General features: G+C 40.3%; 1 protein-coding gene across 1 annotated transcript in view; it reads left to right on the forward strand.

Moving 5' to 3' along the window:
• Positions 1–15,816, forward strand: part of bnl (branchless) — a 244,497-nt gene that overhangs the window by 139,088 nt on the left and 89,593 nt on the right. The window contains exon 2 of the mRNA XM_065222029.1: positions 1,039–1,142. Coding sequence (XP_065078101.1) covers positions 1,039–1,142 — 104 coding nt within the window. The remainder of the gene's footprint in view (positions 1–1,038; positions 1,143–15,816) is intronic.

Genomic DNA, 15,816 nt, shown 5'->3' on the forward strand with positions numbered 1-15,816 from the left:
AACTGGTCAAGGGACGTCGTCGGGAGAAAATTGGCAAATATTTTTGAAGTTTCGGTTGGGTGTATCGCAAAGAATTGAAGAACATTGGTCCATTTTCAACGGTCTGTTAATGGATTTAGGAGAACCCTAGTTCTCTGACGGACCCAGACAAAGACGGCACAGCGGCAGACGGCATTCATCAGGTGCTTAGAATAATTTAAACGAGCATAACGGTCAGCGACAAGCAGTGAGTAATTTTCGAAAAACCATGAATCTTGCGACAGCAGGTCCAGACCTTTGCCCGCGATCCGAAATGGTAGAATCACCAATCGCTTAAAACAACGGCTAACCTTTCCACTCCCAATACATCAACGTGGACCTTACAAAACTGCAACCGACGGAACAGCGCGCACATTTTGGCTTCGAGAGACGATGATGATGAACGATGTGCGTTGGCAAGAAGTGAGTGAGCTCTCCAAAAAAACAACAAACTGATTTTTCCCGCACGATGCTTACGAGTAATGCTCATACATGTGTTTGCCCGTGTCTCGAGGTGGTGGTGGCGACTGCACTGAATTAGACTGGGCCAGACGCGCGCGCGTCATGTAAAAATATTTGACTAACAAACTGACACAACCATCAATTATGTGAAATGTTTGGAATTCGCTTCCTACTACAAGGAGGTATGCGATCTCACTCAAGCTGAAGAGGTACGCCCTGGTTCTAGCGATGCGATCTTCCAACCAGTGATTGTGATGGTGGAAGCACTTGCACTCGCATACAACAAGTTCTTCGATTTTAGTTTTGGCTCGGGACTAGGTGGAAGAAAACCGCAGAAGGGTGCTTAAATGTTTTATGATAATATGGGAGTAATGAAGTTCACATCCCAAATTGTAATGGGTTTCAAATTACTTGCATCAAGCGGCGTAGTTTTGAAAATTCGATTTGTTGACACTACTATGCCATTGAACGGAACTTATCAATATTTGGGAGACCAATTCTCCGATCGAACAATCAACCCAGAACTAACAACATTTCCCTTCTTCTCTCCCATTGCAGCGATCCTCCAGCGAACGACCGTGGCCGCCGGTCAGATCAAGATCCAAGGCGTAGCGACCTGTTTGTTTCTGTGCATGGACACCTGCGGGACAGTCTACGGTTCGGTGAGTTCCTTTCCCCTTTCCTTTACACACTTTGAATCCGAAGATCTAAACAGTCAATGGGTCACCCTCTCTCTGTATGTGCTTTCCAGCATCCTCAACCCCATTACCATGGAAATCCAATCGAATTAAAAGGTTATTAGTGCGATCCGCCTCATATCGGGAAAGGTCAACAAGTTACACCGAAAGACTTCTTCCGAACTCGTAAAATGTGAAACCCCGCTCCAAGCGCCTGGCGTCCACACGATTTGAAATTCTATAGTTCATACTCGAGAGGGGAAACTTATCTTCGATCTAAATATTTGATCTAGCCCTTTCTCGGGACGCACACACACACACCGTTCAAATATTTGAGGACTCTGATTTCTTCGACTCGTCCAGTCCACATTATAGGAAAAGGATTAATTTACGACCGGCGCTTAACATTGCTGAGCCCCAGCCGGCCAATAAGCATTACACAAACAGCCGCCTAATTAAACATTGGAAATCAATATCAGGAAAGTTTGGACTGATTAAAATCTTCGGACGGAACAAAAGGAGAACCAAAATTCCTTCCTTGTGATTGCTGTTGGTTGTTTCTTTTTGTTTTACGAAAAACGAACAACTAAAGACGGCTGGCCACGGGCCAAAAAGGAACACGCTCAGGACAGAAGATAGATTTCTTTTCACGCTTGCTCTGAACCGAGAAGAAGGTGGACAAAGTAGACGACTGCTTTCGGTCCTTTTTTGTCTATTTTTCCTGTGTTGATTTTCTTTGAAGTGTGAATTAAGGTAATTGATATCGGACTGATAGGGGTGATTTGTAAACAGCTATTTGTGAGTTTGTTGTGCCTTACTTTTTCCTTAGTCCTACTAGCTCTTCCTCGAATGGATTGCAAAGATGTTGAGGACGTTGACCTTATAGCTACGATGTTCATTTAGGTGTCACAATGTAACGTTTTTTTAGGCTAGCTCAATAAATTGATAGTGAAGTACAAAATCCTTTGGCATTTCTGAAAATGGTATTTTTTTAACTTTAAACTTCGTTTATATAAATATAACTTTTTGCATTGTTTGGCTTGAATTGTAGGGGATTTTTTTTTTGTAAAGGCGCAGCTCAAAGCAAGACCATCCTGGAGGCGGCTGGGTTTGAATCCCGGTTTGGTATAGGAGTTTTCCGGGTTTAAATTTTTCCCGACTTCCCTGGGCGTCAAATGTGATTGTACTTGCCACCAGGCTTGCTAATTGTCACGATCATCGACACGCTTTTGCATACATTTGTGTCCTGTCATTGGTGAAAATTAAAAAAATCGGATTCACTCGACAGTTATACCATAAAATGTAATATGACATCATGACATTGCTTTCCATTATTCTTTAGACGTTCATGCTTTAATAACAAAAAAAAATGCGCTCTAACGACGTCGATCACTTCAACTGTTCATTTAGTATATTTGTAAGTGACACAAAAGAGTTCATTCTCCTTTACTTTGATGACCATTGGTGTTGACGGGGAGTCTGTAACTCTTTACAGGTACTGTCTGCGGCATAGTTGTTCATGAGGTCAAGGCCTTTTTGCAGGTGGACAGTAGTTCAGGGTTTTCTCACTTCACGGCGCTACTATACATGTGAAATTCTCACATATAAAATATCTGTAGATCCTGACCACCCAAGTAACAATTTTGATGAGGGATCTGTAGACCATGATTTAGACTTGTAGAATACTATAAAACCTCTATAAAGCGTTATATTAAATGTTACTTGGGCAGATAGAAAGTAAATGTATTCGGCAAAGTTTTTCAGCAAGTCAAGATCTTTTTGTTGAGTGACAATAGTTCAGAATTTTCTCACTATGTGGTGCTAGTATGTACGTGCCTTTCTTTCATATTCAGCTCGAGATCTTGATCAGCTAGAAAGTTGCTGCCTTCGGCAAAGTTGTTTAGGGACTTTTTAGCTGGTATGTTATCACCACGTGGCAAGTGAGATCCAGCAAAATAAAATACCGAGCTGCTCGGTGGTGCCCATCTCGGCAAAAAAATCTAAGTGTGTAGGTACATCCAAAGTCATAAAGAAAATGCCTAATAATATGAAATTATCATCTCTTTCATTATACCGCTATTCCTACGCTGCTAGGAGTGTGACATCGAATTTATGGTTACATACACCTTTCAGTTCATCGAAAATGTGTAATGTAATGTAAAATGTATAAAATATATACACACGAGTTAGCCAGTCGAGCCATAGGCAGGCATGGAAAATCATTTGCATCCATTTCGTGCATTCATTTACATTCATTTGCCCCTAACTTTTTTCATCAACAGAATTCCGCAAAATAATGTATGGAGCTTTTGTAGGCTTCGTTATTAGCTACAACTTTTGTCAAAAACTCAAATCCGTATCTCTTATGCATGACGAACCAGAGCAAACAGAATCCAATACTCTTTTTCAGTGAATGTATTTTACATTCACTGAAAAACAGTAACGAGTTCTGCCCGCTCTAATTCGTGATGTATAAGAGATACAGATTTGAGTTATGGACAAAAGTTATAGCTAATAACAAAACCTAGTAAAGCTCTATACATCATTTTGTGGAATGCTGTTGATGAAAAAAGTTAGAGGCAAATGAATGTAAATGAATGCATGAAATGAATGTAGATGATTTTCCATGCCTGGCCATAGGACTACCTCAGTCGTGAGATTGCTTTACTCAGTTGTCTGGAGAAATTCCTAAAAGCGTAGTTCACTCAGCGCTGAGTAACCTACACTCCCGATCATCAGCTTAAATACACCCCAAAAATACATGCAAATGTGTTTTGTTCAAAGCTCTCTCATTTTGCGTCCAATTTTTGATCTCCCTAGGTCATTTGAATGGTATGAATGGTATAGCATAAGGGTTCTACTACTACTTTTAATTTCAAATATTTATTTTCAACTCAATTCTGAGAAAATCAATCATGATTCTTCAGAGTACATTTTGAAAAAATAGTGTAACATTGGGTGACCTTTGGTGTAAAAAATTTGAAAATTATATTGAGCAATTTGCCTTTTCGTATTTCCATTCAAAATCTTTCAAATGTTCTGTAAAGAACGAAAATTTGACGTAAAATGACAAAGATATGAACATAACACATTTGCATGTTTTGTCGTTAAACTTATAATCGGGAGTGTACGGTTTTATAAATTTCTCCATCCAACTGAGCAAAAGTGCCTCACTCTCTGAGTTAGTCTCTTTGTCCGTGCACACATAAATACAGGGATTTTTTTTTTGTTCTAGACCCCTTGATAAGACATTTTTAAATTAGCCTAAAATCGAAGACAACCAATCAAGAAGACTGGCAACTCTTCCATTTTCTCATACGAACGCTATGAGACAGGTACAATCGCGTCATCTGCCGCTCAAAGGTAAATGCTTCGAACGAATTTGATAACAAAGATTACATCCTCAGACGAAGGGTTTGTGTATTTGCTCATTTTTCTATGCGATGCTTCCACCTTCACTCAAGCGCAGCGCTACTGTATCTGTCGCTTGAATTTTGGCAAAGTTGCCAGTCTTCTTGATTTGTTGTCTTCGCTAAAATTAAAGGGAGACTCTAAACATTCATTTGGTGGAAGTTTCAGCGATATTGATCTTTACACGTGTTACACTGGAACCTCCATTTACGAACCAAAACAGGGGTTCGTAAATCGAATTAGTGCGTAAAAAAAACCTCGTTATTTGGGATTTACTTCGTAAAAAGGAAAACTCGTTATTTGGGATTTACTTCGTAAAAAGAGGTTTTTGAAAATTTTGGCAAATACCCCACATTATGAGTATTTTTGGAATCAGGGTGACGTGTAGGGACCAGAAATCGATGTCTGACACCATTTTTAAATCCAAGATGGCGGCTTCCGGTTACATAAAAACTTGGAAATTCTGTCAAATACCACACAATATGGGTATTTTTGGAATCGGAGTGACGTGTAGAAACCGAATATCGATGAATGACGCCATTTTGAAATCCAAGATGGCGGCTTCCGGTTACAGAAAAACTTGTAAATTCTGTCAAATACCCCACAATATGGGTATTTTTGGAATCAGAGTGTCGTGTAGGGACTGGAAATCGATGTGTGATGCCATTTTGAAATCCAAGATGGCGGCTTCCGGTTACATAAAACAGAAAAATAATGTTAAATAACCCACAATATGGGTATCTTAAGAATCGGTGTGATGTGTAGGAACCAGAAAACGATGTCTGACGCCATTTTTAAATCCAAGATGCTGGCTTCCGGTTACAGGAAAACAGAAAAATACCGTAAATACACAACAATATGGATATTTTTGGAATCGGGGTGACCTGTGAGATCCGGGAATCCATGTCTGACACCATTTCGAAATCCAAGATGGTGACATCCGGTTGCAGAAACACTGGAAAATACTGTCGAATACCCCACACTATGGGTTTTTTTGGAATCGGGGTGTCTTATTAGGACTGAAAACCCATGTCTGACGCCATTGTGAAATTCAATATGGTGACATCCGGTTGCATAAAAACATAAAAATAATGTTAAATAACCTACAATATGGGTATCTTAAGAATCGGGGTGACGTGGTGGTATTTGCCAATTTTTCTGTTACTAGAAGCCGCCATATTGGATTTAAAAATGGCGTCATACACCGATTTCCGATCCCTAAACGTCACTCCGATTCCAAAAATACCCATATTGTGTGGTATTTGACAGAATTTCCAAGTTTTTATGTAACTGGAAGCCACCATCTTGGATTTCAAAATGGCGTCTTATATCGATTTCTGGTCCGTGCACATCACCCTGATTCCAAAAATACCCATATTGTGGGGTATATGACAGAATTTCCAAGTTTTTATGTAACCGGAATCCACCATCTTGGTCTCCAAAATGGCGTCAGATATCGATTTCGGGTCCCTGAATATCACTCCGATTCCAAAAATACCCATATTGTGGGGTATTTGGCAGAATTTCCAAGTTTTTCTGTAACCGGAAGCCACCATCTTGGATTTAAAAATGACGTCAGATATCGATTTCTGGTCCCTGCAAATCACCCTGATTCCAAAAATACCCATATTGTGGAGTATTTGGCAGAATTTTCAAGTTTTTCTGCAACCGGAAGTCGCCATCTTGGATTTTAAAATGGCGTCAGACATCGATTTCCGGTCTCTTAACGTCAATCCGATTCCAGAAAATACCCGTATTGTGGGGTATTTCACATTATATCCCAGTTTCCCAAAATAACAAAAAAAAAACTCGTTATTTGGAATTTACTTCGTAAAAAAAACCTCGTTTTTTTGGGATTTACTTCGTAAAAAGAAGGACGTAAATTGAATACTGCGCAAAAAAAGACTTCGTAAACGTAAAAGTTTCAGTGTACCACTAACTTATCAGAGGTATATAAGTGGAACGACTCACCCCAATTTATTTATCCACAAATCTGCATGAAAATCTTCACCAGTAAAAGAAATCCAGAATATATTTATCTTATCCCACTTAGGCTGATGCAAATTGTATTTTTATTTTATGATATTTGATATGCGAGAATTGCCTGCCAAGTTTTGAGAAATTTCTGAACTACTTTTCATCAGCCAAAAGATCTTTATCTCCTTAACAGTTTTGCAAAAAACAGTAAATTTCTAGCTGTTCAGGATCTCGAGATATTAAAAAATGTGAAGATTTCACGTATATCTAAGCGCCACGTAGTGAGAAAATTCTGTACTGTCGACCAACGAAAAAATTTTGATCTCCTAGACGACTTTGCCAATATATGTTTAGCAGGTCTCGAAATATATCTAATGCGAGAATTGCACGTGTATACAAGCGCAATGATGTGAAAACAAAATTGAATTTCTGCTCCCAGCCAAAAGGCCTTGGCTCCCTGAACAACTTTGCCCGAGACAGTAACATTCTATTTGGTCAGGATCTCATGATATTTTATTTGTGAAAATATCACGTGTATGCTAGCACCGCTTAGAAAATTCTCAACTATTAATACCAAGCGATAAGCTATGACCTCCTGAACAACTTTGTCGAAGACAGTAGCTTTCTATCTGGTCAGGATCTTGAAACAAACCACATGCGAGAATTTAACGTGTATACTAGCGCTACGTAGTGAGAAAATTTTTAACTACTTTTCACTAGCGAAAAATTTATGACCTCTTGAACAACTTTGTCGGCGACAGTAACTTTCTATCTGATCAGAATCTCGAGATATTTTCCATGAAAAAATTTCGCGTGTATACTAACGCCACGAGTGTGAAAATCCTGAACTATTGTGCACCAAGCAATAGACATTGACCTCATGAACAACTTTTTCGAAGACAGTAATTGTCTACCTGTTCAGGATCTCGAGCTATAGCATACGCGAGAATTGTATACGTTTACTAGCGCCACGTGGTGAAAAAACTCTGAACTACTGTCCACCAGCCAAAAAGTCTTGACCCCCTGAACAAGTTTGCCGAAAACAGTAACTTTCTATCTGCTCAGGATCTCGAGCTATTGTATATGCGAGAATTGCATATGTATACTAGCACCGCGTAGTGAGAAAATTCTGAACAACTGTCCACCAACGAAAAGATCTAGACATCCTGACCAACTTTGCCAAAGACATTTACCCTCTACCTGATCAGGATCTAGTGATGTATCACATGTGAGAACTTAACATGTATACGAGCGCTACCTAGTGAGAAGATTCTGAACTACTGTTCACCAACGAAAAGTTTATGATCTCCTGAGCAACTTTGCCCAAGACAGTAACTTTCTATCTGGTTAGAATCTCGAGATTTTCCATGTTGTAACCAATTAGCTCAAATTCCACGTAGTACGGACACCGTTTACGCGGTTTCCATTCACATTTTATCTATTATCTGCATTTTTTGGGGGTAACTGTGATAAAAGTTTAGCTTGTTTAGTTAAAACTAAGTTTTTTAAGGAATACCCGTTGGTTTCATATCGATTGGTAGCTCGGCTGCAAAATGGCAATAGAAAACTCACACTGTTGTACAAAGTTCAACGCGCGAGTACTCGTGTTACAAAAGTTGGCGCGAGTAACGGAGGGTTAAGGGGGTAGTATTAGGCTAGGGTGGGAAACCGGATTCAAAACTCAAATTATCAATTATGAATATCGCCAACACATAAAGCAACGGCAATTTAATCGCAGATGAATTTTCCAAGGCAATACTTATAGGCGAATAGACTCACGCATAAGATTTGAGTTTTCAAGTTTTCTGATCACCGATATCCAGACCTTCTGCTCTATAGGACAGCGTCAAACATTCAGGCAAAAGAAACCTCTCAGTTAATAATCAAGCAACTTCAAAAACTTTCATCGAATAAATTCACATGTTCCGTTCCCACCACAACCCACATCAAGCGCTAACCATCTTCCACGTATGACTTATCTTCTCGCTCCTTGTAGCCAGCCAACTCAGACTGAAATTTGTTGTAAGCCAACCCTACGCCACCGCAACAAACGCACGTTGTAAAAGTTCACACTCTTCCCCAAACCTCGTTCCTTCTGAGGTAACATCCTATGCACACGCACCTCCTCCTCCTCATCCTCCTCCCCCTTCCTTCAGTCAAAGTGTCAGACCGGGAATTCTCTTTCGTTTTTGTCACTCCGGTGTTAATTTGATTGATTAACATTGTTATTAGGTGACACTTTCTACCGCTTGTTCTTCATAGGCAATGCGTTGGAACGTCAGTAGGTACTACCTTCTGGTCTTGTATGTTTGCTCCCCAGCAGAGAGTGCATGTAGGCTGCGTTTTCTTCGGAGTTGGATGGTAACGGTTTGATGTAATCGATATCACTCATTACACTCTCAATCGTCTGTCTGGCTGGCAATCGGTCTGTCTATTGATTCGGGGTAGGAGGCGCGAGTGTGGCCTGACAAGACAGTTCGATCCGGTGGACTTTTCAGGGGCAACTTGGCCCGCAGTCCATAAATTCTCGGAATTGATATGCATACAGGTTCTTGCTGCCACTTTCATGGTCGTCGTCGTCGTGCTGTGTCACACGTGAGTTCTGGAAAATCAACTGGCTGATGATCAGCAGCCATTATTAATCTTATGTCTTTTCGAGTTTGATGAAGGATTTTCTGATCTTGGGAAGCTTCTAGAACCTAATTAATCACCAGTGATTTGTGAAAGTTTTCAATTCTGGAGAATGAGACATACTTCCTACAGCAATAGCGTTATAAGTGTGGCTTTGGATTATACTGCTTTCAACAGTAGTGTTCTTGAGAAATTCTAATAGTGTGAAGTTCACATGGTATATCACAAGAAAATACACCTCTACTTTAGCAATCCGAATCCTTTGAATTCAATCAACTACGGTTTGGCATTAGCTATGGGGGTCATTTCACCTGCCATGCGCCAAGCTCGTAAAAAAAAAGTAGTCCAACTTCTCCTCGACCAGACGGCAATAACATATCTGCTGTGCAAAATTAACTCCAAATTGACCATGCCACATTGAGGCCTTTACCGCGAATCTCGTGTGGTTATCCAACCATTTCAAACGTTGCGCGGCAGCTATAAAACAACAATGTGACAAATAGACCGCAACAAAACAATGAAAGAATTCATGCGTAGAGTAAGGAATTTTTTCCGCAAAAACGTAAATAGACATGTCCTGTGCCGCACCGCCTCGTGAGAGCGTGAGTTATGCTAATTAAATGAAGACAAATGACAATTGCTCTCGTCTGACGTCTTTGGGGGCTGTTGTCTGTCACATGAAGGTGCATTCTTTGAGCTAAGCTCCAAAGGGGTTAGCTCGTCAGTTTGCATAACCGTGAATGATTAATTGTTGCAGAGACGAGAGAGTACCATCTTCGTCATCCATGAGAGATGCTGCGCTGAGACCGGTCAATGGCGGAACGAAGATTCGATCGGAATGTCCAATCGCGTTCGGTTACGGTTGAGTGATAAATGGGTGTCACGAGCGCCACCATCAGAGAACGCACTCGCAATCATGGAACTGTGTCCGGATGGATTCTACTCGCGTAAGGTTTATCTCAATTTTCTGGTTAATTAAGTCCATGTTTTGTCCACGGTCCATATCACAGCACAAATGCATGTTCACATCTCCCTTCTTTGTGCACCCACCGATTCGGTTACATGGTTGAAATAACTGAGAACTCACTTCCTTTAAAGAGTATCTGGTTGCACACGGTGCAGTGTCCGTTCCTCTGAAGCTGGTTTGCCCAATTTGGGATGACAAAATTGTGGTTTCTGGAACAATGCGACGGGTGAGTGAGAGCGACCAAGAGAGCGTGCCATTCAATTCGATTGATGTGTTCGATTTTAAATTGTGATCATTCTCGACAGTTGTTAAATATTAATGATGCCTGTTAGCGCGCGCTGTTGGAAGGCAGCGAAATGTAGCATTGGTGAAAAGGGGGGAATGTGAACTGACAGCTGATGTGAACATATGTCTTGTGACATGATGCGATGGTTGGTGAATTAATGAAATCCTACGAAACTGCAAGACGAAGAAGTGTTTTGGGGAGTTCTTGAGCGTTCAATAAGTTTTCATAAGCCCATGGCAGTTATACGATAACTGTGGTGTTCGGATGAATTCTAAGAGCTGGGATAAATATTACCAATGCTCAAAAGTATTTTCAATAATAGTGATGCTAATATTGATGAAGAAAATAATTGATGCCTAAATTGAAGCAGAATTAATAAATATTGATTTCGTGCCTCAATATTTTCCCTCATATTCCCCTTCTGTTGGACTACAGACACATAACATACGTGGAACTTCAAAGCAAATGCCTTTGAAAGCAGCTTCGTAGAAAAATTACCAAGCGATTTGCTTGTTTAGAATTAAAATCCATCCGCTATTGACAGAGTTATAAGTGGTCAAAACCTGACCACTTTTCGTAACGCGGTTGATTTTGTTTTATTTTTTTTTTAATTGCACCCCCAATATGTTGCCGAAAGACGTAATCCTACATCAAAAGTCTCTCATCCATACTAGTGGTAACAATTTCAAGATACGTTCGTTGACGTCGGAGGGAAATTTATGTATGTCCAACGGTTCTCGAAAGCTTTGTTCTGACCGTTCTGACAAACATGAAAATTCTGATGATTTGCAAGCTTCCAGGCATTGTTTTTTTTTATAGTTTTACCCAAATTGAGAAGCAGCCTCAAACCATATTTCTCACACAGAAAATCAGCGTTTTTTTCTCATAAAACTAAAAATCGCCATGCTCTGTCGCTAAGGCCGCATGCTGTTGTATTTATATGGACTGTTTCAATTTGAAACTAAAACAGAAATGCACCCCATATTTGCAACTGCTTGACTGTTCTTTTTATTTATGAGCGGGTTTGAAACATGAATGGAGCTCCGTTTCAAATTTCTATGGATGTATTTGTGGAGCTTCTAATCTGACAGATGGCAGGTGGATGCTCATTGTGTAACTCGGATGATGTATTTCATGGCATTGTCGTTCTAGAACGGTGTGATTCGTCCTAATGTTCAAGCATGTCTTGGCGATCACAGTTATTTGCAGTATGATTTTTTGTGTGAAATTTAAAGCATTAGAAGATCAATGTTTAGTCTACACCTAAGGTTTTCCATTATTCAATAGTCATATATTCAAGAAATAGCAGTTTTATTGTTATTTTTTTATTTATTTTTTATGGTAGGTTCAGTTATGGCCATATGTTCCTATTATGTTGAGTTATGGCCTATGGAATTCTCATACACTCTTAATCTAACTCGGTAAAATCTGGTGAAAGAACACGATCAGCGCAGCCAATGACGAGAGCGCTAGATTTGGTTGAACAGTTGGACGTCCTTCAGGAAAGCGATCTGCGCAGCCAACGTCGGCGGGTCGTTGCCAAGTAGATTCCAAACGTTCTCCGAGAGTCCATGTTGTTCGCGTAGCTTCTGGAATTCCGGGCAGACACACAGCACGTGTTCCACCGAGGCGGGGATGCTGCAAATAGGACATACCTTGCGGAAAGGTGTCCCACCGAAATTGTGAGAAATCCTGGCATGGCCGGTCCGGAGTCTTGAAGTGATCCGCTGGTACTTATACTTGTGGCTGTCCAGCCAGGGTCGAACGGTATCCTTGAAAGTGGTCCGCGACTGGAGCCATTCCTGCTGCCAGGCTTCCATGATTGTGTTCGTAATCCAAAGCCTGACGTCTAAGAGGGGTACCTTCCTGATGTAGCGGGGACAAGATGGACCAGATCCCGCCAGTCTGTCCGCAGCCTCGTTTCCGGGAATCCACGTAAAGACGGTTGAAGGTGGGGGTGTACCGTGTAATGGATTGTATTATAACTGATGTAAGAACTCAGCACTCACCAACTACCTACTCGGAGATCAAACATACAGCACCCGGTCGACTCAGGCGATAAGAGCAAGCTCCGGAACACCCAGGGTCGGTTAGCTACCGGGTAATCAGAGGGCCACCTTGGTCAAGCCGAGAAGGAAAAACTCCTTTGCGATTATGGCCTACGTTTGGCCTGATAATATTGTTTGGTCCTTGACAATTAGGCTCGGAAACTGTTTCCAATTTCACGAGCCGGCCGTGTGCTGACGGAGGACCTTTTTAATGTCCAATATAAAAAGAGGTCCTATCGGACGAATAGGTAATTAATTTACGGTTTTTAGTACAGGGTATTTAGTTACCTGAACGTTAGCTTGCCCTAGCGCACCTAGCTGCTGCAATGGGGGGGGTCCTGGTTCACGTTCTAAAACACCAACCACTGCACTTAGCTAATTAAATGCGTTTTAGCACACGGACGCCTGATATTAAAAGAGGCCAATTTTGGGCAATGGCCGTTCTTCTGCCAAATTTTCTTTCATCCCGTCATCCTAGTTTTCTATGGTTGTTTGTAGTTCTATTGTGGACATAATGTTACGGCACAACATTTTCACAGCGGTACAGAACCCTATCACTTCTGTGGTATACTGCTGTTCTTCCGCAAGAAACGTGAAGGTTCTGAATATATAACATAAATGACAAAAACCTATGAATTTGTGACCAAACGGTTACAGTATCCAGGGATGGCTCACGGCTTCAGCTTTCAGCGCCTGGATGACGCTTTGTGAGTCCGTTAACACGAGGATCGGTCGATCTTCCAGAGTGATAGCTGCGGCTTCCGCAGAAAAGACGGAACATTCCTCCGGTAGTCTTTGACTTATTGCAGTGCTTGGTCCTGCCACTCCGAGTCCAACTCCAGTCTGCGACCGCAATCCGTCTGTAAAGCGATGAACATGCCCCTGATAGACCAACCCGAGAAGCTCTGCAACAGAATGCCTCAACGCTGCAATCCACGTATCTATTTTGATAACGTTTGATCGCCAACTCTTCTCTGCATGCCAGTGGATCCTGGCCACCCGGGGGAGGTCAAGGTTGGCTGTAGTGCGAAGGGTTCTGTTCCCCTCATTGAGGAGAAAGACCCTATGGCACTCAGTACGGAAATCAAAATCGACGAGAAACAAATCAAGGAACAAAAAAAGGAACTATGAATCTAACATTAAACTCAAAATCGTCGTTATTTGGGGAGCTTAAAAAATCTATGTTATAAAGAGCTATCAACTATTAGTGACGGCTACTCCTCCTTAAGACCATCTAGAATGTGTTTTTAAGGTTAGTGGGAAGATACGCGCTCCTCTTTTGGCGATTAAATTCCCATATGTTTAATAGTGGTTCAATCAGCAATCCTTATGGCCAGGGGAAAACAAGGTGACGAAACGGAATCTCATTCTGTTATTGTTCAGAGTCGACAAATTAATCATATCGTGTGGTCATTTTCCACAGAGATGGCGCTGTTCTGCTGGTAGGAAGCGATAAAAATCCCATATAGAAATTGAGAGAATTGAGAATAATTTGCTTTCGGTGCATATTCAAGTCAAAAAAGTGAACGACAACCTAAATAAATTAGTCAGGGACTTTGTCGTTCACCTTTTTTCCCGGAAATTATTGTTAAACAAGCTAAACTTAAATAAAACTGATTTTTTTCTAAATACAGTTTTACCTGCTTTACTACCAGTCCCCTGATGTAAAATGAATGCAGAAGCTTGAAAAAATTATTAATTGATCGAGTAAATAAATTTGCATTACATCATAGACGTCTCTCAAGAATCCAGATATTTAACTACTAATTTTTTCAAAGATCTTCAGGTGATTAGAGATCTACTAAAACTTTTCTGGATATTTTTTCAATACTTCTGGTTCATCAATCATTCTGAACATCTTCTAATGTCCAATAATTCAAACCACGTCTCTCAAATATTGTGTTATAATACCAGGTTGCTCATAAATTATTCCAAAGGCCATCATGTGTTCAGAGATCTTAATTAAATCCTCAAGATATTTCTTCATGCCTTCAGGTTAAATAGGTACCATTTTGAAGGTGACAACAATTCAAACTACGTATCGCAGATATACTCTTGTAATATCACGTGACTCAGAAATTATACTAATGACCTTCAGCCGATCAGACCTGATCAGATCAGCTATCCAAAACATTCTTTGGATATTAGTTAAGTTAATCTGGATGATCAACTATTATTCTGAAGACCTTTAACTGTCCAACATTCAAATAACGTCTCTCAGAGATTCTCTCATGATACAAAAGCCTTCGGGTGCTCATAGGTTTCTAAAAATTTCTCAGGATATTTTCTAAATACTTCAGCATTATCAAATATCAGAGATTCTCTAAGTGTCTCAGAAATTATTGCAAAAACCTTCAGGTACTCATTGATCTCCAATAGTTTCTCAAGATTTTTTTTTCAATACTTCAGGATAATCAAGTTCTATTCTGAAGATATTCAACTGTCCAACAATTCAAATAAAGTCTCTCAGATATTCTCTCGTGATACCAGGTTTCTCAGAAATTATTGAAAAAAAACCTTCAGGTGCTCATAGGTCTCCAAACACATCCCTGGATATTTTTCCCAAGACATCCTAGTTCAGTGACCATCCTGCATGTTTTGGCAGCAGAATCGTCCGGGACAATTTCTCGTGGTTCGAACTTGTTACCTGACACTGCATTACAGTGTTGTAATCATCTTGTTCCAAGAAACATTCTTGAATCAGAATCACCTTCTCCGTTCGTACTAAAATCACCGAAGCTAACTAAATTTGCACACGTACACATATGTAGGGATAACTATCAAACATCTTTTAAAGTTATGCGTTGCGCTGATCGTGTTGCAGTTTCATTTTTGACAGTTTTAAATTTTGGAACTGTTGAGTAGTTTGAAACATTTTTGAAACTCAGCATTGCGAACGGCAAATGCATCTAACTGTTTCCAAAGGTAATGAAAAGAAATCTTGATGTTCAAATCAGTTTGTTTGTTGGCATAACGATAAACAATGAAATCAATGGAAAGTATATTTTCATATAGTATTCCACTTAACCCATTAACGCCCAGTGATCTATTTATTTAGTAGACCTCTACAGAGCATGGTAAAACACGTAGAGAAAACTTTGAATGAGTGTAAGTCGTTGTTAGGAGATGCATCAGGTCGTTTACGAGAATCGAATCCCATTCTACCCAGGATCAAAGGACTCCCAAAAATTTACAAACCAGTATAAAGGAGATGAGAGAGATCGTTTCAGCAGTTGGTTACCCCATCCTCAAACTACACGCAAACCAAAAATTTACACGCAAACGAACAAATTGTAAATTTACTAAGATGAGCTTTTGGATACAATATTTGCACCATTT

Source organism: Ochlerotatus camptorhynchus, unplaced genomic scaffold (assembly GCF_037179485.1).
Source record: "Ochlerotatus camptorhynchus isolate MF236.1 unplaced genomic scaffold, CSIRO-AGI_Acam_v1.1 ptg000153l, whole genome shotgun sequence".
Classification (NCBI taxonomy): Eukaryota; Metazoa; Arthropoda; class Insecta; order Diptera; family Culicidae; genus Ochlerotatus; species Ochlerotatus camptorhynchus.